This window comes from Poecilia mexicana, unplaced genomic scaffold, assembly GCF_051168715.1.
Source record: "Poecilia mexicana isolate PSO_F unplaced genomic scaffold, ASM5116871v1 scaffold_19, whole genome shotgun sequence".
Taxonomy (NCBI): Eukaryota; Metazoa; Chordata; class Actinopteri; order Cyprinodontiformes; family Poeciliidae; genus Poecilia; species Poecilia mexicana.
Window position 1 is genome coordinate 8,173,867 of NW_028263388.1, and position 25,810 is coordinate 8,199,676.

At 39.4% G+C, this 25,810-nt stretch overlaps 2 protein-coding genes across 4 annotated transcripts in view; one reads left to right on the forward strand and one right to left on the reverse strand.

The window, feature by feature from the left end:
* mpripb (myosin phosphatase Rho interacting protein b) overlaps positions 1 to 2,658 on the reverse strand; it is a 55,378-nt gene extending 52,720 nt beyond the window's left edge. Inside the window, exon 1 of one of the 3 annotated variants that reach the window (XM_088000918.1) lies at positions 1,366 to 2,658. In XM_088000918.1, the coding sequence (XP_087857044.1) occupies positions 1,366 to 1,488 (123 nt within the window). In that variant the 5' untranslated portion in view covers positions 1,489 to 2,658. The remainder of the gene's footprint in view (positions 1 to 1,365) is intronic. The other 2 variants (XM_088000919.1, XM_088000920.1) reach the window with 2 other exon arrangements.
* Positions 2,659 to 3,048: 390 nt separating this feature from the next.
* On the forward strand, positions 3,049 to 12,083 carry dhrs7cb (dehydrogenase/reductase (SDR family) member 7Cb). The gene is made up of 7 exons (XM_014972187.2): positions 3,049 to 3,438; positions 5,549 to 5,705; positions 7,041 to 7,153; positions 8,233 to 8,443; positions 8,543 to 8,635; positions 9,981 to 10,142; positions 10,238 to 12,083. Exons 2-7 carry the CDS (start codon positions 5,552 to 5,554, stop codon positions 10,444 to 10,446), a joined length of 942 nt encoding a protein of 313 aa, XP_014827673.1. The 5' UTR covers positions 3,049 to 3,438; positions 5,549 to 5,551; the 3' UTR covers positions 10,447 to 12,083.
* Positions 12,084 to 25,810: the final 13,727 nt, after the last annotated feature.

Below are 25,810 nucleotides of genomic sequence, written 5' to 3' on the forward strand. Positions count from 1 at the left end.
TAATTTTTTTTAAACTTTTGCCTAAATAAACACTTAGCCCAAACTCTATCCTCATTACCACACAGCAAACACTCTGAAGCATGCTGATTGCATCACACACACAAAGTCGATTGCCTGTAATGACATCCTGTTGATGAACTCAACCTTCACATCCCACCGATCAACACTTCTTCTGTTTACCTTTTCTTAAAGCTACAAGGGTGTAGCTGTCCAGTCCATTTTATTTCTTAAAACATCTGGACTTAAATCTGCTCACACAACATGGAAAATTGGAGCTTGAGTAAAAACGGTATTCTAGGGACTTTAAGGAGTAATCTAGTTGAGAAATCTAACATTTCCATAGGGAAACATATAGAGATTCAAAGGGAAAACGACTATGCACAGATACACTCACGTTCAAGGAGAATTTAGAGAGAACAACTAACCTAACCGTGATGTTTTCAGGCTGTGGGAGGAAGCTAGAGTATGCAGAGAGATCTAAAATGTTAGATATCAAATCTGGTTAGCATTTTTTTTTTTTTTTTTTTTTTTTACAAAACTTGTGATTTGTGAAACATTTGGTTTGCTCTGATAAAAAAAGGAGGAGTAACATTCCCAAGAGATGTACAGATAAAAGTGGAAATTGGTTGGTGGTTGGATTTGTCTGTTATCATTGGTCAAAAACTAAAAAGTCCTAGCCTTTTTTCCAGCCAGTCAATGCACCACGGACACCCAAGCACTGTCACTTTTTTTTGCAGACATAACACTCTTCAGTGTAGTAGTGATAACAATGTGAAGAAGACTTAGTTATCCGCTAATATATAATTGTAATAAAACCTTTTTTCCATTTTGTAACAAAAAAAAGGAATGACTGCTCGCTCACTCACAAAGCGTGACTTCATCTTCACTCAACATAATGAAGGATTACTCGTGTCAGAAATTAGTCAGACAAATATTTTAAGTGGGGTTCTTTTATCTTTTTATATAAAAATCAGGAAATCTAAAGCTTAGTTAAAACAAATAGGGATGCACTTCAAAAATGTCCCTTTGTGTTTCTTTCCATTAATCATAGTTTCATGTGAACTCTGTAATTATTGTAAAAAAAGAAAACACCCCAGTTCAGGTTTGTCTGGTCAAAGACCTGGGATTCCAAGCATAACTGCCCCGATGTTGAAGTGGCTAAAATACCGAAAAGCAGTAAAATCGCATTTTTTTGTGTGTTTTCGCGAATACGGTTTTCTCACATCACAAGCTGTGTTTTTATTAAAATATTCCGTACTGACTGTAGAGCAACTCAGTCGAGTTTTTTGGGATTGTATACCTTGAACTAGTGTCCATTAAAAAATAAACAAACTAAAATGCTGAATTGGGTTTTAACTGGCTTACCTGGGTCAGGTCCTGGTCGGTCAGCAGATGCAGCTCCCTCGGTTTGAAGCAGTTTTGACATTTACTTTTATTGAAGAAGTTCGCTTGGAATTTCCTACAAGTATTTTCCTTCGCGGCAGACATTATATTTTAACACTTATTGAAAAAAACAAAATACGAACTGGGGTTAGCTTAATTTCCCAAAGACCTTGAAGTTGTAATCCCGCTGTTCTCCTGTGTGTCCCACCCCCCCTTATCCCGAGTTGGAATAAGCTCCAGCGCTCCGACGCATTTTCAAGTAACAAACGCAGTTTCGGGACTTCAGCATCCGCAACAAACGTTTCCTTTTCGCCGCTTAAACTGTATCCAGTTGCTGCTTTCCGGATAAATAATTAGCTGCCATCAAGCCAGCATTCCCAGCACCCAGCTCAGTGATGAATGCTTTCCAGTCCCTGGCCTGCAACCACAAAGAGAAGAGGGGAGAAGGAGGCTAATATCCTGTTAGCTTCCCAGTGGATCTCAAGCTTAATAGCGGGATGGCGAAAACCACAATAGCGGCATTCGCGCAATTGCTGCCCGTGAACAGCAGACGGGTAGAGTCCATTCACCAAAGCGGCGTTCCGTGAGCTCCAAACCCAAAGAAAGGCTTACAGTCAGGCAGAAAACTCCAGACCCATCAGCAGCAGTCGCTCCATGCGAAGTTCATCCAGTGCTCCTTAGCCCCCGGTTAGCGGTGGAGGCTAGCAAGCTGATACAACGCTGCTGAAATCCTCTTCGGGTTCGCTTCTTCAACTTTACTTTTTTTCCTATTTTTTATAACGCCGAGGGTTTGAAGGTCCAAATGTTAAAATGTTTTCCTCTCGGGTAAAAACACTGCACGCGGACAAACCACTTCTTAGCCAGTCATAACGGAGAAAAACGAGTATTTAAAGGTTCGGTTCCATAACTAGCCTCCTTGTAGCAGCAGCGGGTTTATTTTCTTCTTTCCCAGTGGAGCGAGGAGGAGAGGAGAGGTGAACACACACAAGCTCCGGGAATTCCAAGGGATCTCGCGATAACTGCACACTGCTGCCACCTACAGCCGGAGCAATGTCACTGAAATATTCCGATGTGTTAAATCAAATTAATCACATTATCTCCGTAAATGTGTATTTTATTTGGATTTAATGTGATAAAGTTGATCACATTTATGGATTTCAGGAAAATGTAAACTGGTTCATATGTGAACAAAGTGGGCAGCCATACGCTATGAAATAACTATGTTAAAATTTGTTTCTTTGCTATATTTTAGGACAAACTTGATGCAGTCTTAAGCAAACTTTCTGTGCTTTTACCATGTTTGATTTGTTCATACTTTTATATTAAATTTTGCCAATGAGAAGAAAAAAGTTAATATGTGGTTTTAGCTGTGTATGGTTACTGAAGTGGTATTTAAAAACCAAGTTGCTGTTTAAGTATTATTTGGATTTGCTTGTTTTAAACAATGTTTCATCAAGCTTTGACGTGTGTATGTTCACTGTTATCAGTTAACTCCTTAGTCATAATAACTAGTTATAATGGAGTGAGCCTATTAATCACATTTTAAGAATTTGTTGTAATCATTAACCAGAAACCAAAATGACTCAGCAGGAAAAAAAAAAAATGTAATTTATTTATGGAAATATTTCAAATGATTAAATATAAATATGTACATTTAGACGCAAGGAAAATCAAGGATTTTATTAATTTATTTTTAATTATTTTTATTTTGAATCCCAGAGTCTTTAGTTTTTTTTAACCAACTTCTTAATACCCCAAGCAAGGAGTGGAGCTGACACCCAAACTTGTGCCTCCTCTCTTCAAGCTGGCACCAAGAGGGCATACTTCAGATACTGTACACTGCATGCGTGTGTATTATTGCCTGACTCAAGGGGAGGCTATTATAAGCAAGGGGGTGTGTGGGGGGTCCACTGTAGAGCACTTAATCAGACACAGAGAGGAGCGGTACCGTATGAATGGGCGAGGGGGAAGAGAAGGGCCTCATTTACGCGACTCAATCCATAAAAGAACAACAGCCAGCCAGTCCTGCTGAAGGATTAGCTCCCTGTCCATGCTGTAAGTGAACCAATAATAACACAGATTACAGGTCTTTGTGTCTGTCGGTTGGTTGCTATAGTTGTGCATGCACAAGCCGACTAACCTTAATCATGTGTCAGTCCAAACAGGGAGCTAAGCAGGGAACTGGATCTCTGGAGCGATCAGGAGATTTCAGTGTGGATTAACCTTTATCTTAACCTGTTTCCACTTGTTAGATTGGACGGGAAAGGTTGGACATTTAAACATGAATCTCTCCGGCTGTGGCCTTTAGGGTGTCCTATGACAGTGTTCCAAAGATGACAGTCTGTGGAGCCTCCAAGTCCAGAATATATTTAGCCGTTCACCTCATTTCACATGGAAACTATATTACCGAGAAGTCCAAATGCAAACCCTCATGGAAGTTGAACATGTTTGTTGCAAGTTTAGTCAAGAACACAAAGAGAAAATGCAAATGCATTCACCCAATGCATTATAACCTAGTTCAAAATCACCCAGTTAGAAAACAAATATGTTAAATTTGGGATTTTATAAACAAAGCTTTTTAAATACCAGCAGAAGAGTCATGTATGTTGTCATGACGATGCCGTCTTCTGCTTCCTGAAGTGACCAAAAGCTGCTTTGAAATGCAAATGTGTCAGTTCCCTAAACTGGGAGATGACCTAAATATCCTACCCTTTATAGCCCTGAGCCGACACACATGAGCCGTTTTATAGCCTCAGTTTCCCTGTTTGCTAATGTGAGAATATCAGAAGTAAGGTTAGGTTGTAAGCAAATGTATTCTTGGTCGAACATACAAAGTGAACATTTTATACACTTTGTCCCACCGCTTTACATTAATGTCCTTATTATATGTGATAGACAAACACAAAATAGTGCAAAACAATTCATGGTTTTGAAAATCATGTACATTGTGAAAAGTGTGGCATACATTTCTATTAAAGCCTGTTAATACTTTTGCAAGTTCCTGTAGGTAAGACATAAGGACAGCACTGGTGACTGTTTTCTCTCAAATGAATTTCTAAATTAAATAAAAATACATAAAGAACCAAGTTAAACAAACTAGTTTCATATCTTGCTAACTCAGCCTGTTGACCTAGTGTCAAGCTAACAGGCACTTTTGAACTACTACCACCATTATAAATCAGCAAAACGAGACGTTGCTGATCGCCTTTATCATGTTGACCAGTTTTCAAAACCATAAATTTGTATTGGACTCTCCCAGAGAAAATTTACAACAAACAGAAAAAGAGATTACAGGTATATTATTGTGGAGTGTTTGAACAAGTGAAAATAAAGTTGAAGTGCACAGTTGCATCCTGAATTTCCCCAAGAGACAATAAAGAACATTTCCATCAATCTACAGTTCTTAGGGACAATTAACTAAGTGAGTTTAAGCAGAGACTAAACATTGTCAACAATGAAAGTATTGGGGATTGCTTGAAGAATGTGATTAAGTGTACCCAGGACCTATGACCCAGGAATGATCAGCCAGGTGACTAATGCTGGGGAGGTTCAAATTCTAAGACCAGTCTGAGTTTCAAGTGACTACTCAAAGGAAGGTTACCAGGCAGACACTATAAGGACAGGTAGTCACTCAGCAGGGATGCAAAGGGAGAAAAAGGTAGACTTCCAAGAAGACATAAAGAGACAGGAATCTAAGTTTTATGATTGTACAGAAGAAGGGGGAAGAATCTCCTTAGACACTGCGACCAGAGTCAAACAATCTGGCAAGGAACTATCTCACACACTGGTTTTCCTAAAACAGGGATTTTGATGGACACATGAAATACAGGTGAGTCAGTGGAGTCCAGCGTATCTCCAGACAGTGTCAGTGCCTGGATTGCACAATTCCTCAAATGCTTTTCAAAGGTCCACTGATTTGATGCAATCCAATGTCGACTCACACTAATTTACAGCAGCAAACAAAGAGCCTCCATTTCTGTATCAGTGTGCTTTCTCTGACTCACAAGGGTTCATAAAGTTCAAGATAAAGAGCAAACTTTGATGATTGGGTTGTCCTAGTAGCAGTTGAATTCAGACTTGCTTTTTGTGTCAGTAGCTGACTATGTGTTTGACTTGACCAACAAACTGGAGTCTCCTTCACTGACTCCTGTTTTCTTCTCTGCAGAACATGGGCATCCCCTCGGTGATGGTGTTGCCCCTGCTAATAGTCGTGGCAGCAGGGGTGTACTACATCTACAACGAGGTCTTACAGTTCATGTCCAAGACCTTAGTGCGCAACAAAGTCGTGGTGATCACCGATGCCGTCTCAGGAGCGGGAGCTGGTACTGTTCAAAATACTTGACCTCACTTAAGTCCTACGAAAATGTATTTCTGCCAGTTGCAACGCACTGTCACAGATTCAATGAATTGATATCAGAGACATGACACCGTATGTTTAGTCATGGAATTATGAATGGAGCAATCGTGTTGCCAGGCTCGGCACACAACAAAATCACTTGTAAAGGATCGTATTGTAGTCACGTCAATTACCGTTTCCAGGACTTGACTGTGTTTGAGAGCAGTTGCTTTGCAAGTTTGGGTGAAGCTGTCTGGTTGCCCAGACCGTGAGATGAACTCTCTACAACACTATTTGGCCTGCTAGGTCATGCAGTTGCCTTAAAACATCCGTTGTTTTCAACATTGAGCTAATGTCACATTTCCATGAAATGTCTATTTCATCTATCAGGAATCTTTCGTCTCTGCTGATCTCCAGTTGCTGTTCTTATTGACTTCAGATGCTCTGGCAACTACCCGATAACACTTTCTTTCCACTCATAAGACCTCCACTTACTCCTTTCCTGTTCTCGTTTCAGATGTGCCAGCTCCTTGTAAATCGAATCACATGCACAACCAGAGCTGGTCCGCATGTGTACCAAATTATGTCTTTTTGGAAGCCAGACTTGGTGCTTAAGGGTTTTTCCTTGATAGAGGAAGGTGAAAAAAACTGAATAATTTCTCCTTTTTTCCAGTTTTATGCTAAGGGAAGGCAAGACATGGTGCAGGACTTGGTAGCACTGTTGCCTTGCAAAAAGAAGGCTCCGAGTTTGAATCCTGACCTGGAGTTTTTACTGCTTGAAATTTCCATCTTCTCCCCAAGCATTCGTGGGTTTTCCCAGGGCACTCCAGCTTCCCCAAACCCCCAACAGTCCAAAATCATAACTATTAGGTCAATTGGTCTGTCTAAATTAAATCATATCGACAATGGATACTCTTATGCTAAGCTTTTATTAGCATTCAATTGATTCAAACTTAAAAATTGTTCCTTATATTAGCACAAAAGTAAATATAAAATTTTTTCTTTGTATTTTGTCATATGGATAAATGTTCAAACAATTTAGTTTGTAACTACCTGGATGCTGCGCTATGCTAATTTCCAGGCTAATTCTTTTCTAGTTTTGTTTTCTTTCAGTAGGAATAATAAATATCTACATTTTGAAAAAGAATGTTTGTTTCAATTTCACAGAAAACACAGATATTTGTTTTCATGATTGGTTTTTAGACACTCCGTTAGATGTAATCCTTGTTGAAATGCCATCAAGTTTAGCTAAGGCAGTCAGCAATTGTTCTTTTTTGCAGATATATTTGTCTAAATAGCATGTTCTTGTTGTGTTCATCAGAATGTGCCCATCTCTTCCATAAGGCCGGTGCCAGACTCATCCTGGGTGGAACTACCTGGGATAAGCTGGAATCCCTGTATGACTCTCTGACTACTGCCTCTGATCCAAGAGAGGTGAGGAAATGAAACGAGGACCAACGGTACATGCCAGAAAGTGTGTCACTTCAGGTTCTTAAGATGAATCATGCTCCTTTTTAACTGTACTGAGCCATTTGATTGGTACAGTCCATATGGGAAGCTACCCAGGGCAGCATGAGCGCCAAATCTGTGTGCTGCCCTGTGACGGACTAGCAACCCGTCCAGGGTGTACTCCGCTTCTCGCCCAATGACTTCTGGAGATAGGCACCAGTCTGCTCACCACTCCACGCCCACACTTACAGGAAGAAATGGGTATGCAATGGGTGAATGGGTGAATGGATAAATGCGACTTAATTGAATTAGCAACCACAAACCTCAAAAGATCTTATTGAGACTTAATGTGGTAAACCAACACAAAGCAAAAAGAAAATGAGACATTGTTTTTCCAGTCTTACCACAAATTTTCAAATTAAATTTAGATCTGAATCTTATGTGGGCACTTCTAATCCATAGATATGCTTTGACTTAAACCTTCAAAGTAGCGTTGGCTGGATGTTTTGGGCCGTTGGGTCTACCTTTTGCGACCTCCAGCAGACCCCAGTGTACTGCTGGCTTTCTGTAAGGTGTGTGACAGCTCCGCAAACGGCCCATGGATATCAGAGTCCGTTCTTGTTTTGATCAGAAACTCCTTCTGTCGCCGCCTCTCAGATAAACACTTCCTCTGCTCAACACAATGGAAGGATATCCTGTCTGACAGCATGCTGTCCTCATCTGTCTCTTCGCTTACACACACCACTGCACATGGAGCGTATGGCCAGAGAAAGTTTAGATAGCTGTGCGGGCGACACAGAGCCAATCAGTATCGGTTTATCATAAAGGATGTTTTCTTTTCTGATAGCTCGGTTATCCTTTCCTGTCCTTCTGTGCATGCGATCCAAGTTTCATTCTGTATTCGTGCAGAATTGGAATAAATCATTTATTCTAGGAACGTGTGTTATCTATTACAAAATATTTTTGTGGGGTATTTGTTTTTTTAATAAATACCCTGCATTTTCATCTTTTAGACTCACAATCAATTATCCATACCTTACAAAGTGCCACTTGTTTCCACTTAGACATTCGCCCCAAAGCTAGTGATCCTGGATTTCAGTGACATGGACAGCATGGAGGATGTGGTGGCTGAGGTCATGGAGTGCTATGGCTACGTGGATGTGCTGATCTGCAACAGCAGCATGAAGCTGAAAGCCCCCGTCCACAGCGTCTCTCTGGAGCTGGACAGAAACATCATGGACATCAACTACTTTGGTCCGAGCAGCCTCGCCAAAGGTGAGCGGCATGCCGTTACAAATCCAGCTTCAGGTTGGGTTTAATCAGTTTTAACTGTGGCTTGTAGACTGGCTTTATCTCAACTGTAAATCGTGGCAGGTGTTCTTCCGGCGATGATGTCAAGAAGATCAGGACACATTATACTGGTCAACAGCATCCAGGGCCGACTGGCGATCCCATTCAGAGGCTCGTGTAAGTTGTCAGCTAAAGGTTTCGGCTCCAGACTGAAATAAGTCAGAGTTTACATCTGAGGCACACATTTTCACCTGTGACACAAATGGTGGGAGACATTTCACTCAGATTAGATGAGACCAAACTTGAACTTTTTTGGAATACTTGGAAAATACTATTTGTAGGCATAAAAGGAACCCTGTGCATTACCCTACAGACAATGGAACATGGCGATTGCAGCATCATCCTGAGCTGGGATGTTACTGTGGGAAAGTCTGTGGCAAGATCTGAATAATTCCCAATCTGTTTGACAGTAGCTGTGTGCCAACATGCGAAGTCAACAAAGCAAATAAACAAAATCAATATCTGGATTTGCAAAGCTTGTAGAGACGGTTTTAAACATTGATTTACAAGGTATTAAAGTATCTATCTATCTATCTATCTATCTATCTATCTATCTATCTATCTATCTATCTATCTATCTATCTATCTATCTATCTATCTATCTATCTATCTATCTATCTATCTATCTATCTATCTATCTACCTACCTACCTACCTACCTACCTACCTACCTACCTACTTAGGGATGCTAACTAGCTCTGCATCGCTAGCTAGTTATGAGGTGGCTTATTACATCATGGTATACCAAAGTTTGAAAGTTATTATTTTAAAAGGATCACTTATATGACCATTAGATTTTTTTTCCCTGACTACAAAGACAAAAATGGAACACCCTTGGAGTTTAGAAAGACAACACTGCTTTTTATAAGTTATCTAGCTAATTCCAGGGTCCTCTGAAGTCACTCACCCTTCAGGAAATGTCTCTCATTCTGGTCCACTGCTTCTATACTGTGACAAGAACTCTGATGCTAATAAAATGTTTTTGTTTTTTTTTTGTTGCTTTTTTTCATGGCTTTCCTTCAGGCGGGTAAATAATGTCGGCTAATTATTACATTACAGATTGTAAAAATGCATGAAAAAGGTAATGAAGGCCAGGACCTTTCGTTACTTCCTACAGCCAAAACCATTCTTTGTTCTGTCTTTAGTTTCTTTTCATTGCTGTAAATAAATCAGAATACAGCAGAATAATAATAAAACATAATCTTTTGCTCTATAATAATTTGTTTACACTCTGAAAAATCTCCAGGTTGCTCTCAGTCCAACCAGAGTCGATTAGATTTTAAGTGCCGTCACTTCCTCATTCGTAGCATTTAGTTACTGTGTGTCTCGTAACCAGAGCCCTAGACCTGAGGGCTTCCACCGATGAGGCAAAAAACAATTACACAAAGAATGCGGTGTGTAATGAATGGAATGAGACTCTGCAGACAAGCTTGGGTTGCTACATGTGTTTTGTCTGCTGACAGATGCGGCCTCCAAGCACGCGGCGCAGGCCTTCTTCGACTGCCTAAGGGCAGAAGTGGAGGAGTATGGGATTGTTGTCAGTACCGTCAGCCACACCTTCATCAACGCCTCCGAGCCGCCACCCGCCGTGGAGCCAGCTCCAAAGCAAAACGTCATAACTGATTGTGAGTATGACGCAAACCAAAAGGCATGATGCAGATGTTTGCATTACATTTACATTACTCTTGGGATGAGTCTCGATTGGTCTGTTCCCCCAAAGATATCGCCAGACAGCTCACCCACGGTGTGAGGCCTTCGGTCCTGGCCAATGAGATTCTGGAGACGGTGAACAGGAAAAGGAAGGAGGTTGTGCTGGCCCACCCCATCCCCAGGGTGGCCCTCTACCTCCGTTCCCTCTTTCCTCCCTTTCTCTTCGCTGTGCTGGCGGCCGGAGTGAAGGACTCCGTGTTGGCAGAGCCGATGCAGTAAAAGAAGACGGGGGTAGATGTGAAATCAAGCAAAATATTGTTGGTCTTGAGAGTTTCACGCCGTTTTATGTTACTGCCTGACGCTTTCAGAATTATGGATTAATTTTGACAGACAATTGAGTGAATACATTAAAAACTACTGGGTTGAAAAGGACAAATTAATTTGGATTAATTTTATATTACTTTGCGATGCTCATTGAATGATCCAAACCTTGGGTTTGACTCAGCATGGTGGATTATGCAGTAAAGATTGGTAAAAGAGACCAACATCTACTTCAAAGGCAACCAAAGAGTTGTTTGAACCTAATAACTTTTATGACTGAGCAAGTAATTTTTATGTTAAACTATTTGATTGTCATTTTTAATTTAAGTCTGCAATAGCAATCATCATTTATAAAAACAAAGACAACATTATGAGATCTTACAAGATCTTCATTGACAACTAAACTTTCTAGAACTTTCTTGGAACTTAACAGAAAAAACCTGTGTGGCGTCATGGCAACAAGGAGGGTATACAACTGAAAATATTTTGCTCATGAGAGTGAGAAAACTTAACTTAAATGTACAAATGAAGTTTGTTGCTTTCAGTCTTACAATTTTCTTATTTCCTCTGAGAATGTGATGTATCCAGAACAATTATCAACTGGTGAGATTTACTGACTTACTTGAACAAACAAGAACAACCAAGTAAAGCAGCCAGAAGGAATCAGCAAAGCCTGAGCGGTGGCATCATGTGCGAGGTGATAATGTTACCATTGGAGTGTCTGGGAGTCAAAACAGGCGGTGAAGAGATAAAAGATTCCTTGTGATTTTGGTAAGAGGGATATTTTCTAACAATCTTCTTAAAGTAGATACAACAAAAATAATTTTCTCCACCATTAACCTTAAATGTCAAACAAAAAAAATCCAAATTTGACACTATATGCCTGACCCTTTTTGTGTTCTGGATCTAGGATAATTTACAGACCTCTTTTCCACAAAAAATCAGTCTTTTTTCAGTGATAAACATTTAGCTAATTATTGAGCAGATAATTTTTTAAAAATAAGAATTTCAGTGGCCTGCAAGTGTCTTTATCTTTATTGAAGTTACATTACTTTTATCTGAATGTGCGATAAGAAATGGTCTGTTTTGTGATTACTTTCCTTTCTACTTTTGAAAGCAAAATTGTTAGGTAAAAGATAAAAGGTCAGTGAGTACAAATGAAGACATGACCTGAAAATTAAAAAAATTATATATACTCAAAATGGCTGGAACAGAATCATCTGGATTGGACAAACTTTAATACAAACATCACAAATGCTGCAGGCAACAGAATAAGACATACGAGCGTCTTCCTTTGATTTTGGAATCAAATTGGTTAAATTGCAAATATGAATTCTGTTGGAAAATTAAATATTTAATTTTCTTCATGTATTAACTTAAAATTGCATTATTATTAGTACTACTTTCAGAAAAATCTTGTAATTCACAGACATGTCCACAAGATGGCAGCAGCACTCATGACAGTTCTGCATGTTTTTTGAGGGGGAAGGTTTTCCTCTTCTTCCTTTGCCTTGTACTGGAGTGTTTCTTTTTATCCTGCACTGGGAAATATATAAATAAAACTGAATAAATATTTCGATTGTTTTTAGTTATAACCTACTGTCATCTATTTTTTCCTCAAGATCTGAATTAAAAATAAATACATTCCCTGTAAAAACACATTCGATCTTTAAAGCTGACACATGTCACAAACCATGGTCATCTTTGAATGTAAAGTAAATTCAGCAGGTCCAATCGGGGAGTTTTCTGCTGCTCATGTATGTGAGTTTAGGGCTATGAGAGTGGGGGGTTGGTATCTAGTCCAGCTGGTAAGCGCGAATGTGTCCTCCAGGTCACTCTCCTCAGGGGATCACCTCTTTTGTCCCCGGGGTCCTCGGGACAGGAATGCTCCTCTAATGTCCACATGAATAAATGCAGCTCTGTGACATTTCCATGTGTCAAACAGGAAAAAAAAAAATTAAAGAACTCTTCCGGATTCTCCAAATTGGCATTTTGATCAGACACATTTCCATATGTCACCATCATCACGCTGCGTGTGAGATGATGGGGCACCAGTCTGCCCCCACGTATGACTTATTGTTTAACAAGACTTCGCTGATAGTTGAAGAGCGCGCCCGTATCATGCGAGCCATGGAACTGTCAGATTTATTTCTGCTTGAAGGTAAATCAAACACCAAAGCACTGAGGTGTGCAGCAGTATTAGCGAATGATCTAAGCCTAATAGTTTCTCTCAATCATCTGTCTGCGCTCTTTGGTGAGTAATATGTAGATAAAGCCCAAACATCAGGAAGATGATTGTCCTGAAGTGATATCCAGGGTTGATGCTTACTAAATGCAAGACGTGACTTATAAATGGGAACGTCTGCTGCTCTGAAATTGTCTCACTGTGAGCAAAGTGATCACCCTTATCAATTTTTAAAGGCCAGGTTATTGACACTAACCTGACTTATTGAGGTTATGGAGAGGCCATGGTAATGATTCCCTAAGCTTTCAGTTACAACACCAGAGGGGCCGCCTCTTGCTTTAAAATATTGGATGGAGGCAGGCTTTACTGCTCCAATGAGCATTAGTATAATGTCTCCTTTGTCAATCCCTTCTTATTGCTTTGGATATTAGTATCCCTGCTTGCAACGTATAAATAAAAACTTGTTCTCTTCTATTTCATTTAGCCTGCACTTTCTGGACGTTTAAATCATTTTGCGTGACGTGATTAAGGTCATTTTAACCTTTTCCTAACATTGGAAAGCTAACAGTTTATTAGTCCGCCCACATGCTTAAGACGTCCATTTAACTCCCTAAATCTTTTGGAGAACTTTTAATGGAAATTATGTCAGGTGGTGGATTTATAGACCTTTGTGGACTGTTGTCTAGACAATGTGCAGTTTGGAAAGCCCATAATGGTACAAAGTTGGATGTGGGTGGGGCAAAGAAGTCTGACAGGTGTGATATGCTGATCTGAGCAGGATTGCTGGGTTCAGATGGTAAAGTCTAACAAACGTTGCAATTACTTATCTTAATGGCTAGAGGAGCTACAGATTTGGAGTAACGCATAGAAGCAGACATATCAGGACCATGGTAGGAGTTTGTGCCATAATCAGTGGGTTACCCACAGTCTCTCTTAGTCGATATGTCCTTGGGCAAGACACTTCACCTGCCTTACCTGCTGGTGGTGGCCAGAGGGCCCAGTGTGAAGCACTTTGAGGTCCTCTGGACTTGATAAAGCTCTAAACAAGTACAAGCCATTTACCATTTCTGAGAATTTAATGCAACACTTCTACATCCATGTCCTGGCGGATCGCCTCTTCTTAGTCGACGGTTGTTTTCTGGCCAAAGTCAAAATTTGTGTATCTTGGTGTCTTGGTCACAAGCAATGGGAGATAGATAAATGGTTTTATAGTAAACTGGGAGGTGATGCCAGGGTGAAGAAAAAGGCTCACTCTCTCATTTTACTGTTCTGTCTGCGTTCCCAGCTCTCGTCTAAGGTAACGACGTATGGATTGTGACAGAAAGAACGTGATCCAAAATACAAAATGACACTCTAGTGAAAAGTTCCTGAAATGACACTCTAGTGAAAAGTTCCTGAGTCCACACAGCTCTTCTTCCTGACTATCCCAGCATTTACTGTGTAGACATGAGCAAAATCTAACCATAAAATGTGCTTGTAAGGGCAAACACTTTGGACAAAAACCATATTTGCCTTCTAAGCTATTCTTAAACAAAGTACGAGTTCCTTCATCGTATGAAATCCTTCAGATACTCTGCACACTGCAAACTAAACTAAAAAAAGTTGACAAAGTTAACATCCTAGACTCTGCGTGAGATTAAACGGTTCTGTCAAGGAATAATCACAGCATCACATGTCATCGTGATTTTTTTTTTTTTAGTTGCAGAAGTCTTCCTAATCCCTAAATCTGCTGTAAAGATTACACATATTCAATCTTAAAGGAAACTTTTCCTTAATCTCTCACAAATCCTTGCAAATCACGGATCCGGCATGTCTCACGTTCCTTTACTTAAAATATCTCCCTTTACCACAATAAACGCATTTGGGAGAATAAAACTGCGCTGCCAGCTGGATTTTATAAGCTTTCACATTTAATCCTTTGGTTTTATTTCTTTTGGACACAAAACACACTAATGTTTCTAATGACCTTAAGATAGAGAGGGTCCTAAACACGCACTTATGTAACTATAGAGATTTAAATCAGCTTTGACAGTTAAATTTGTAAGCAAAAGTACTAAAAAATATATAGAAAAAATATACTTGTATGAAAATAAGCTCAAATGCTGAACTTCTGTACCAAAAGAAATGGAATAGGATTAATTTGAGTGCAGAGCTTAGAGTAGTTTTTTTTAGTCTTCATGACGGATCTGTCTTTGAGTGTAAAAAAAATGTCCGCTGCCCTGTAGGAGATGTTAATAAAGTTTGAGGCTCTCCATCGATTGTCTGCCCATTGTCTGTCAATACAGTGGTGCTAATGTCAATGTCCAATGTCAGCCATTTGGTCAATGTGTTGCCTTATTGCTTTTCTTATAGCCCAGACTGATTTTTAACCACTCAAACGGAAAGAACTCATTTCTTGGTCATTGCAAAAGAATCTCGTAATCAGGACCAATTAGTAGGACTAAGCAGCGCTAAGGCAAACATGGAGTTTTATCTTTACTTACAGTCACAAAAATGTTAATTTGGTTTAAGAAAACACTATTTAATTAACCCCTGCAATGCTCTTATGAAAACAAGGCTACTTACCCACTAACAATTTCTTTCTTTTTTGTTTTATGTGTCATTTTCTTGTTTTAGATAATCAAAGAAATGTTAAAAAATGAAACACAGACAATCTGACCAAATACAAAAAGCAGCTTTAAAGCAATAAATTCAACATCATTTCTTTATTAAGAGATAAAAAGCTTCCCAAAGCTAGTGAATATTTCTCTCTTAAATCAACTTTTCTTCTTTGCTGAAGAAGAAAAGTTGGAGGGTTTTCTCCCATGTTTAAAGTCATGCCACATCATCTCATGAGGATATAACTCAAGACTTTGACTAGACTCTAAAACTCTTATTTTGTTTTTCTTTTTTAGCCATTAAAAGGTGAGCTTGGTGTGTGCATCTGTCTGGACTGTCGTCCTGCTGCATAATTCAAAACTATCATCCGTGCTAAACAATCAGAGTAAAGTGATCGTACGAAAACGTGTGTTTCAGAAATGTGCTAAACGTGTCCCACATAACTACATTCAGAGTATTTTGTTCTTCTAGCTGCTGCCTCCATCACAGAAAATCAACAAAATAACAACAAAAAGTGAAAATCACAAACGACTATGAAACCTGAAGCAGGTTGACACAGTGCAATGCGATATCGGTGCTGGTGGGCCACGGCCACCTTGCTGAGCATCGAGGTATTGAGTTCTGATGAGCCATCTCCTCCCTGTGCATATTATATGAGAGCTGTGGGAATCTAAATGCAACAATATTGACACTGTGCAATTAGGGAGGGGTCATTAGGTCTGGTGCTTTTATACAGGAGCTGCATGACAGGAATGCCGCCTTTCCGGGAATCAGGGCCGTGTCTACATTTGTTTATTTTTTGTTGTTGTTTTTGACAGGGGCACAAACTGTACAAAGGGAGCACGCTAAAATTACAATTTCAACTAAATGCACTGCAGTTTTAAATTACAATTAAAAATGGGTCAAAACTTGAATGACAAACTATTTATTTAACCAAACAAAACACATGGATCTGCTCAGTAAGCGGAAACTATGCAGTAGATTTGTTTGTTGCAGTGGATTAGGGAGCTAAACGATTAGCTTGTTTAGCTTACCATAGCTTAACTGTATACAACTCTATTTTTAATGCAGCTATGCTAACACTATGCAGCTAATCAACTCAAGAGCCAAAATTATTGAACCGTTACAGACTACAAATTGCAAACAACTGTTTAAATACCCCTCTTGCCACTTCATGAAGAGATTTTTTCCCCAGTAATCTGAGGCTGATTTTCCCTATTATTACTTAACATCATCAACCTGCCATCAACTTAGAGATGGGAATTAGTCACTTGGCTATAATCTCATGTATTTACATGTAAATGTAAGTTAATGTGTGATGTCTCATTAATTATTATTTTTTAAAATAATCAACAGTGGCCGTTGTTAAAGAACAAAAAGAGCATTTCTGTCATCGATCGTCAGTGTGGACAAAACGCTGAAATGAGTATTTGAAACACGACTGATGACGATTTACTGACTTTTTAATCTTTCTGATTTTATTTTGTTTCTTCTTTTTCTTCTCTTGTCTGGATTTAATTGGTGATTCTGTGTATTCTGTTACTTTTTCTTACACTAAAACTATGAAGTGTGGAAATAGTTTATGTGTAACAGATATGTAAATTTAGGCCCTTTCGCCTTTTTTGATTCATGCAACACATGAACTATTTTTACTTGACTTTGTTTTGAATTTCTTTTGATTTATAGTTGGAGTGTTGATTGACTGCAACAACAACAACTATTATTATTATTATTATTATTATTATTATTATTATTATGTGTATGACTGAGTGTTTTAAATTGAATAAACAAACTAAAACTAACAAACTGGTTGAGATTTCTGGTGGGGGCGGCCAATCAGATTTCAGGGGTACCTGGCGACGCCCCTGCCGGGAAGATGAACCGGGACGTACAGAACAATCAAATAAACAGCGCCATCGTTCCCCGCCCCCAACGTGAGGCTCATGCCCTCTCCTGAACCTCATCTTAATTAGAGCGGGGTGACAACAGGAGGAGGGCTGGCTAATGAAACAGAAGGGGCACCCAGGCAAAAAGAGGCCTCTAAAGCCTGCAGTCGCCGGGTGCCCTGACCCCGGATCAGGTCCTCATCCTCTCGGCAACGCTCAGGCCACCGAAACCACAACAGGTGGAGGCTTGAAGAGTGGCAGAAGCTTTTCAAATGACTTAATTGGATTTTTCCTCAGAAAATAAGTGACTCTTCATAGAGAGTCGCCACACAATGCGGAATTAGCTTGCGTGTGCGGAGCGTGGCTGCCGTCGTCAGGAGGAGCCATGCCTGAGAGGTCATTTGCTCATCTAGAATGACCGGCACACCTGCTTTCAGGCCAGCTGAAATTAGCTCTGAACTTTGACTGGGTCATTCTATTGGGTACTAGGCTGCCTCCAAAAGGACTTTTTGTGATTTAACCGGCTGCTTACGGTGGAATTCGCTGTTGTTGTTTCTGACAAAAGATTTTCTCTTTCACAGAGACTAAATATCTAAGTTTTCTATGCAAGGCATAGAAAACTTTTTTGAGAAGTTTTTGAGAAACGTGAATTTCGCCAACAAGAAATGCGACCTGCAGGGACTTTTTCACTTGCTTTTGTCCAACTACACACTTTGAATTCAACTTCTGAGTAAAGGAACGACCAAGAAGTAATACGTTTTCTTTTATGACCTTCATAAAAGAAAAAAAAAAAGATGACTGAGAAAAAAAAAAATGTACAAGACTGACACTGCACATCACTCTGAATCTACTATTACCTCAGTGAAGCTTGGTGGTGGCGGCAGCATGCTGTGGGGAATAGCTAGGACAAGAAAGCTGGTCAGAATAGATGGAAAGTCAGATGAAGATGAATACACCAGAATCCTCTGCAGCTAGGGCAGGGGTGTCAAACTCCAGTCCTCAAGGGCCGCTGTCCTGCAGTGTTTAGATGTGCCACAGGTAAAAAACAGTGGAATGAAATGGCTTAATTACCTCCTCCCTGTGTAGATCGGTTCTCCTGAGCCTTGCTAATGACCTAATTATTCTTTTCAGGTGTGGTGCAGCAGAGGCACATCTAAAAGTTGCAGGACAGTGGCCCTTGAGGACTGGAGTTTGACACCCCTGAGCTAGGGTGTTCAAAGCAGGGACAGGGGACCATTTGCGGCCCCTGGAGTGATTTTGTGAGGGCCCCCATCAACAATCCATGAATAAAAAAGATTTGATTAGGACCAAACTACAATTTCTAATTTAACATCTACTTATAAATTGATTATGTTTTCCAAGTTTTCTGGTTTCCTATATATGTTCATGGTAAATAGGACCACGTCTACATCTTGCACACACACAACTTGACTAAACACAGCAAGTGTTTTAAAATAAAGACTGATCTACATCCCGTTTTTATATAAAAAAAAAATAAATAAATAAAAAGTTTTTCAAGCCCAAAACAAAAAGCAAACATGAAGGCCTTTCATTTAATAAGGAAAACATGCAAAAACTATTCGATGTTTTGGATCCACGTTCCCGTTCCAACAAAAACTTTAATTAAAATAGTTCATGATTACTTTAGTTGTTGAGTAGGTGAAAAAAAAAATCACATTTTGGTGACTTTAGTTTCTAAAAATGATGTTGTTTTTTGGCCCATGAATACTTTTGGTCCACGTGACAAAAGTTTTGACACCCTCGCTCTAATCAGGCTTGTCAGAAGCTGAACACGAGTTTAAACTGTGGCAGAGGTTCACCTGTCAGCATAAGAACAGCTTCAGAAATACAGAATCTGTTTTCTTTTTATCTAATTCTGGATAACATCCAGGTTTTTAAGTATTTTTTTTTCTGTTTAGCCTTCATATCCAGAGCTGTTTTGGTCAAAAGCTCGTACTTTCAAATAAAACTGAATTCTGCACAGAACCTGAAGCTGCACATCCTTCCAAAAAGAAAAAATATACAAAAAACCAGCATCTCATTGTTGTACCTGCATGTATTTACAGCCACACAGAAACAAAAGTCTGTTCTGCATGTATAACCTGCCCATCAGGTGGCACATGTGTGCTGCCTTACATAACATTTAAACACACACACAAAAAAAACGAGACGCAGCGTCTCCTTGAAACAACCCACTTGACACTGCTTATAAAAGTTTCAATTTAGAGACTAAACGAGTAAAAATAAATAAATAAATCTGTTGCACAAAGACATCCATTCTCCTCTGGGAAATTGAAAAATTTGTAATCCACAAAGCCGGCTGAAGCTTACATTGTGAAATAGATGCGTTCAGAAACCGCGCGATCCATCCCCGAGACGAGGAGCGCGTAATATACTGGGAACTGATAAAGGTTGTCGATAACAAGGGGCCCCTGTTCAGGTTGCCGAGCGCAACACAGCGGCTTAGTGCTGGCAGGGGAAACATTAAGGCAAAATTGCATCCGTAAAACAAGTCTTCACCGGAGCACCTCATCAGGACGGAAGGTGAAACGGCTTTTATGGCACCCAGATTGCGTGTCATATCCAATTTACACACTGTCGCTTGCCCCTAACTCCTGCAGATTTATTCGGCCTAATCAAAGCCTCAGGTGCTTTTTTTGTTTGTTTTTTGCAATTGCACCTCTTCACATCTTCACCTTAAACTTCAGCTTAGGTTTCGGGGGATTTCAGAGAGACACAGGGCGAAAGAAAAAAGGTATAGAAGGCAGGAATCCTAATTATTCGCTAAGGAGACGTTTTGTTCTGTTGTGTGGGGCTCACAGCATTTTCTTTATGTCCTCGCTGAAAGGTCCAGTGTGCGATTGTGGGAGTGGATGCTAACAGGTCTCGGATCAGTAGTTCTGAAAGGAGCGGCTGGTAACTGTTGCGATTCTGCTGGTCTCTTGATTGGCTGTGTTCGGCCGGCTGTAAGGAAGGGCTATTTTGGATTTGTGAATGGAGGGCATGTTGGGTAATCTCTGTGCGCCAGTCACAAGGTACGGGTGGAAAATGTGGAAAGTGACGCGGCGCCTGTAGTCAGAACCCGACTTTGTCACGGAAAGATATTCAAACTTTTGTTTTTGTCTTTCAGAGTATGTTTTGTACATCTAGAGACTGATTTGTGTCCATTAGAAAGTAGAAAGAGCAACGGTGGAAGTTTATTAATTTTGTGATGCCATTAAACTTTAAACTTTGGTTGTGTTTAAAGGTCAAGGTCAATCAGTTGAGGTTATTTATGTAGCACGTTTCAGTAACAATGCAGTTCAAAGTGCTTTAAATCATGAAAACACATAAAACAAAAACATGTAGTCACCAATGGAGAAACCAGTAACAAACATTACATTTTGACGAGAAAATCATTGATGCTTATCAAATATGCTGGTCAATATTCCAGTGATTATGGGTCGAAGGTGACTCTAAAGCCTTGATTTAAAGGAACTCTGTGTGTTTTGGATGTTTGTTCCAGATCCACTGTTCAGAGGAAAATGCTCAGAAATGTGAAAGGAAGAAAAAGCTTCATAAGACCCATAGCTTGAACTGTGGTTGAGTCAGTGCTGTGTCCTGCTATGTAAGAAAGGACATTAGATGCCACTGGATTAGCACAATTATTATTTGATCAATTTAGGACTGTGGCCAGACCTGATTGGGGCGTTGCCAGTGGTTACCTCAGAGGCATTAACAGGAGCTGCGTCGGCTCCGGGGACTTCCACGATCAATGGAGGACCTGCTGGCTGTGATCGCCTCTGTTCAACTCGGATAATGGCCGACAGCTTTGGTCTCTGTGGGAGTATTATCATGCGTAGATAATAGCAGGACTGTTTTAAGTAGTAGTTTATTGTGTCTTGCACAGGGACCCTTTGAACCTTTCTACAATTATTCCAGGACTTCTTAAAAAAAAAAAAAAAAAAAAAACTCAACAATGCAACCTTCAGAAGTCACTTTATTAGTAATTAGACGTTCAGTTCTGTATTTTATTTTATTTTTTCCTGTCCTTGGTTTGTCTCATGATGTCCAAAAATGTCAATTAGTGATTCTCAGTTGTTGACCCAGTGTGCGTGTTTCTTTGTAATACCTAGCGGGGATGATCTTCCTGAGACATACTGGGTCGTGGGGACCCACTGCCTGGTCCCCACAAGGGGAAACCCTGTTTTTGGGTCAGGGGTTAGATTTAGGACTAAGGTGTGAATTGAGTTTTGGTTAGGGTTAGGTATGTGATGGATAGGGTTAGGATAAGCGTAAGGTTTAGTCTGTAGAAATGAATGAAGTCAATGGAAAGCCCCCACAAAGATAGCCACGCAAATGTGTGTGTGTGTGTGTGTGTGTGTGTGTGTGTGTGTGTGTGTGTGTGTGTGTGTGTGTGAATAGTCTTTTGTCCCAGTGATGGACTTGGAAGCAGTCCACTGAGTCTGTTGACCAATGAACGGTGATGTTCTTTTCAGGTGAACCTGTCCCTCTGCACATATAATGAGGAGGCAAATAAGTTTTAACTATGTTTTTGTTTTCACAAGTATGTTTCACTACCTATAACTGTTTATTTTTTTAATCACTCTAGAATTAAATGTTCCAGGTTTTAAAACCTAAATACAACAGCATGTCTTTCATGCTGCATCCCACAGCAAAAACCCCCATTAAAGATAAATAAGTTTTAGACCTATGTGTGCTTTAGAGAACCTCCATCCAGGTTAGAACTATCCAGTTCAGATAAATATGGCTTGTTTAAATACAATGAAGATCATGATTTTAAAAAAAAAAGAAACCTTAAATTTAACACTAATTATCATATTTTCTTAAAATCTCTAATCTTCATTCACTGGAGATCACAAAGGGCAATTAAAAACCCATTCTGGTGAAACTGACTGATAACTTTTTACCCTGGACAGAATGGCACCCTGGGTGTTGAGCCATATTACCAATGTCCAAAGCCCAACCATAATGGGTATGAAAATAAATTGTAGCCAGTTTACTTATGGTTGATGTTTTTATAGAGTTAGAAATTTAATCATTGTGTTATAATTATTATAGGATTTTTACTTATTCTTTGGTTTTAAAATGTCTTGTTTTTAATTATCTCTGTTGTTTACTTATTTCATGGTTTATTGTCTGTAATCATTCCTGTTTTCAGTATTTTTAGTCATTTTAACCAGTTATGGTCTCCACTCAGCTGACAAACACTCTGCTTGTTACACTCACCTGATTGTTTCCCTCAATCACCTTCTCAGCATTTAGTTAGTTTTGTTTTGCATTTATTAAGTAATATAAAATAAATCTTCATCCATATGATTCATCCATTCTCATGTTGCCATTTCTGGATTTTTTTTGGGTTCTCTGCAACAACAAAACATGTCAATAAGGTTTACACACATATGCCACCTACATTAGATATAACATCCTAAAAGGTTTTTCCTTCGCTATAATAGTAAAAATGTTAAACATCCAATGTATTATATCCATTATGAATACATGATTTACATCAGGTTCAGTATCAGGTCACTTTTCTGGCTTTTATTGATCAATTCTATTAATTCAAGAAATGTACCAACTACTTTAAGCAGTAAAAAATGATTCTACATTTTGTTGATAAACAAATCTGATTTAATAAAATTAAAACCCGATGTATTTCAGGAGTTTGTTTACACAGAAAGAGAGGGAAGGGAGCTGTGATTCCCCACTGGGTGATGATCCTGCTACAATGTGTGCACTACCATGACTCGGTCATTGATAATTTGAAGCAGGATTATCCTCATGCCAGGGCTGTGACCCCATCACACTCACACCGCCTCTGACACTCCTCCAGCTAAGTCATTACAACTCTCTTGGCAGTGCTGCGCCATCACTTCCTGCTTCCAGTTCTCGCTAAACCCCAAACACAGTTCACTAGATAAACCATTTTCTGAACTCGCATGCACTTTGTGGCTCAATGTCACGACGTCTGCCTAGATCTGATTACATTGTGCCGGTTTTAAGACGCAGGCATTCAGGTCATATAACACAAGGATGTTAGGTTGCTTCTTTTAACATTGTGACATGGTTTTAAACTGGGTGTAATTTGTAAAGTAAGTAACGCCACAGTGAAGTTAGCTGCACTGGTCAACATGAAAAGTGCCGTTTCTGTTCCTCTGTGTGTGCTAATAAAAAGTTCAAATGATCCCAGGATTCGTCAGCTTGCTCTGTACAGACACTTGTGTCTGTATTTGGGGGCCCATTACATGAGAGCAGCATATGTCCCGGCTTAGTCAGATGGGCTTCTGTCTCAGTGGGAATATACACAAGACGAGACCAGGGGGGACACACTCACACATATGCAAACTACCGAACAAAAGACGTGTAAAGCTGTCCATCATGTTTAAACTGATTACAAGACGGGATTGTTTTCACGGTATAATTAGATGTCGACAGGGTGTCACATAAAATCTGGACCTTTGGGGTTTAATGAAAAGCCCTCATCAGAGTCGGTTTCTCAGACTAGAATTCCTAAACACGTTCAAAATGGGACAACTGTTTCTACTTTAAGTTCACTTCTTCAACATTTTCAATGCAGTTCTACTAATCAATTATTTATTTGCCGAGTCTGTATTGGACTAAAAGAGATCTGGTAAAAATAAATTCAAAAAATTTTATGACACATTTAAAATAAGTCTAAGTAAACTATTAACCACAATCTTGCATCGTACTCGGTCGGATTCAGTTGAACCATTTCCAATCATGACCCTTAATGGTGGCGTTCCCCAGGGTCGTGTACTTGGAGTTTTTTCCATTACACCCACTGAAGTAACTTATGCAATTTTATATTAAAATGTGTGCTGAAATAAGATGTCTTCATTCTTCTCTGGGTGAACTTGTATCTTCATACAGAGATGAGTAAGTTAAACACATTTTCAGAGGAGAGTACCGCCGTGAGAAAACAGACACCTTCTATGTTCTTCATGACCAGAGTGACTCGTTAAAGCAACGCCTCTCTTCCATGGGAGTCTTCCTGCCATTTGTTTCGCTGGGCGGCGGGTGGGAGCAGTCCCACCACGTTACCAAGACACGTCAGACACCACCAGGACTCGCTGCAGAGCCGCTGCTGCCTGCACAGAATTATGATAGTGGCCAGCACTTCGAGGACATCCAGCTTGTTTTTGTGGGTGTTGCTACGAAGCTCGTCAAAACAAAAACACAGCTCTCTCATAATCATGGGTGTTTACCGTATTTGTAATTGCTGCTCCGAATAATTCTTCCAAAACCTACTACTGCATTTCTATCGTTTGATCACTTTTAACAGATTTGTTCAATCTAAACCGAATGCAGTGAGATGTTTTCTTTTTCTTTTTCTTTTTTGTGATTCAAATGCATACAGACTCAAGATGTTTTAATCATCATCCCAGCAACATATTAGCAGTCCACTTATTTTCACTTGCGCACTTCAGATCTCACTTACGGGACATCAGCACAGCCACTCTAATCTGTGCTCTTGTTACTTCTCATATTGATTATGGCATTGTATTTTAAGAGCCAATTCTCTTCTCTCTGGTCCAACACACAAATCTGTCAATAAAGTTCAGCTGGTCCCAGACTCGGCTGCTCGCGTTGTCATTGGAAGAGCTCTCAACATGCGGCGCCAATATTACAGAAGCTCCAGTTTCTGCCATAGATTCTCAACGATGCCACCTGGAAAAAGCATATTACAGATTTTTTTTATTATTATTATTTAATGTGGAACATTATCTTGGTTGTACATGGCTGCTTGGTTTTATCCTTAACATGTCGATCTGTGACAAACTGTCGTTCCTTTCATTAAAACAGTGGCTACACTAACCATGCTGACAGATTTTATCTTACCAAGTATTATTTGGTTTAGTTTCTAGTGCAAATATCTCAGTACTCTTGAAATAAGGCAAAAATAACTTAAAAGTAGTTTTTTTGTATCTAGAAATATTAGCTTTTTTTAAGTCAATAATTCCTTGTTACTGATGGAAAAGTATTACTTCCACTGGCAGATTATTTTCCCATGTTTTAAGTGAAATTATCTGCCAGTGGACTAGTACATTTTAATTAATATTAAGGAATGATTTGCTTAAAACAAGCTCATATGTCATGCTGAAGAGAGACTCTTATGTTAGTTTTGTCTTTCCCAAGAGTAGAAAGACATTTGCACTGGAAACTAGACCAAAAAAATACAAGGTAAGATTTTCTGCTTTTGCAGTGAGATGGGTTGAATGGTCAACCTTCAAATATTGGGATATTGTTTTATCACCTAACTTTGCTATTAAGTTGTTCACAGCTTGTTCTCTGACATGTTTACTGTCTTCCTTTATGCTGTTTAGAGAATACCTAAATTTATGTTAAAATTCAAGTACACACAGACGAGTTTATGTTGCTAACTCAGTGACTTTTGAAGGCAATTTATTGCGATGAGAGTTATAAGAGTAAGTACACATGAATGGATATAGTTCAGATTTTTATTTTTGTATAAAATCCAGATCATATTTTTCTTTGTAATACAGACATATATAGACAAGCTCAAGGGGTTGTATAAAATAAATAAAGAAAACTGACCCAAGCACTGAACCGTGTGGAACTCCAGAACTGATTCTGGTGAATATTCAAACATGAGCTGTAATGTTTTAGACAA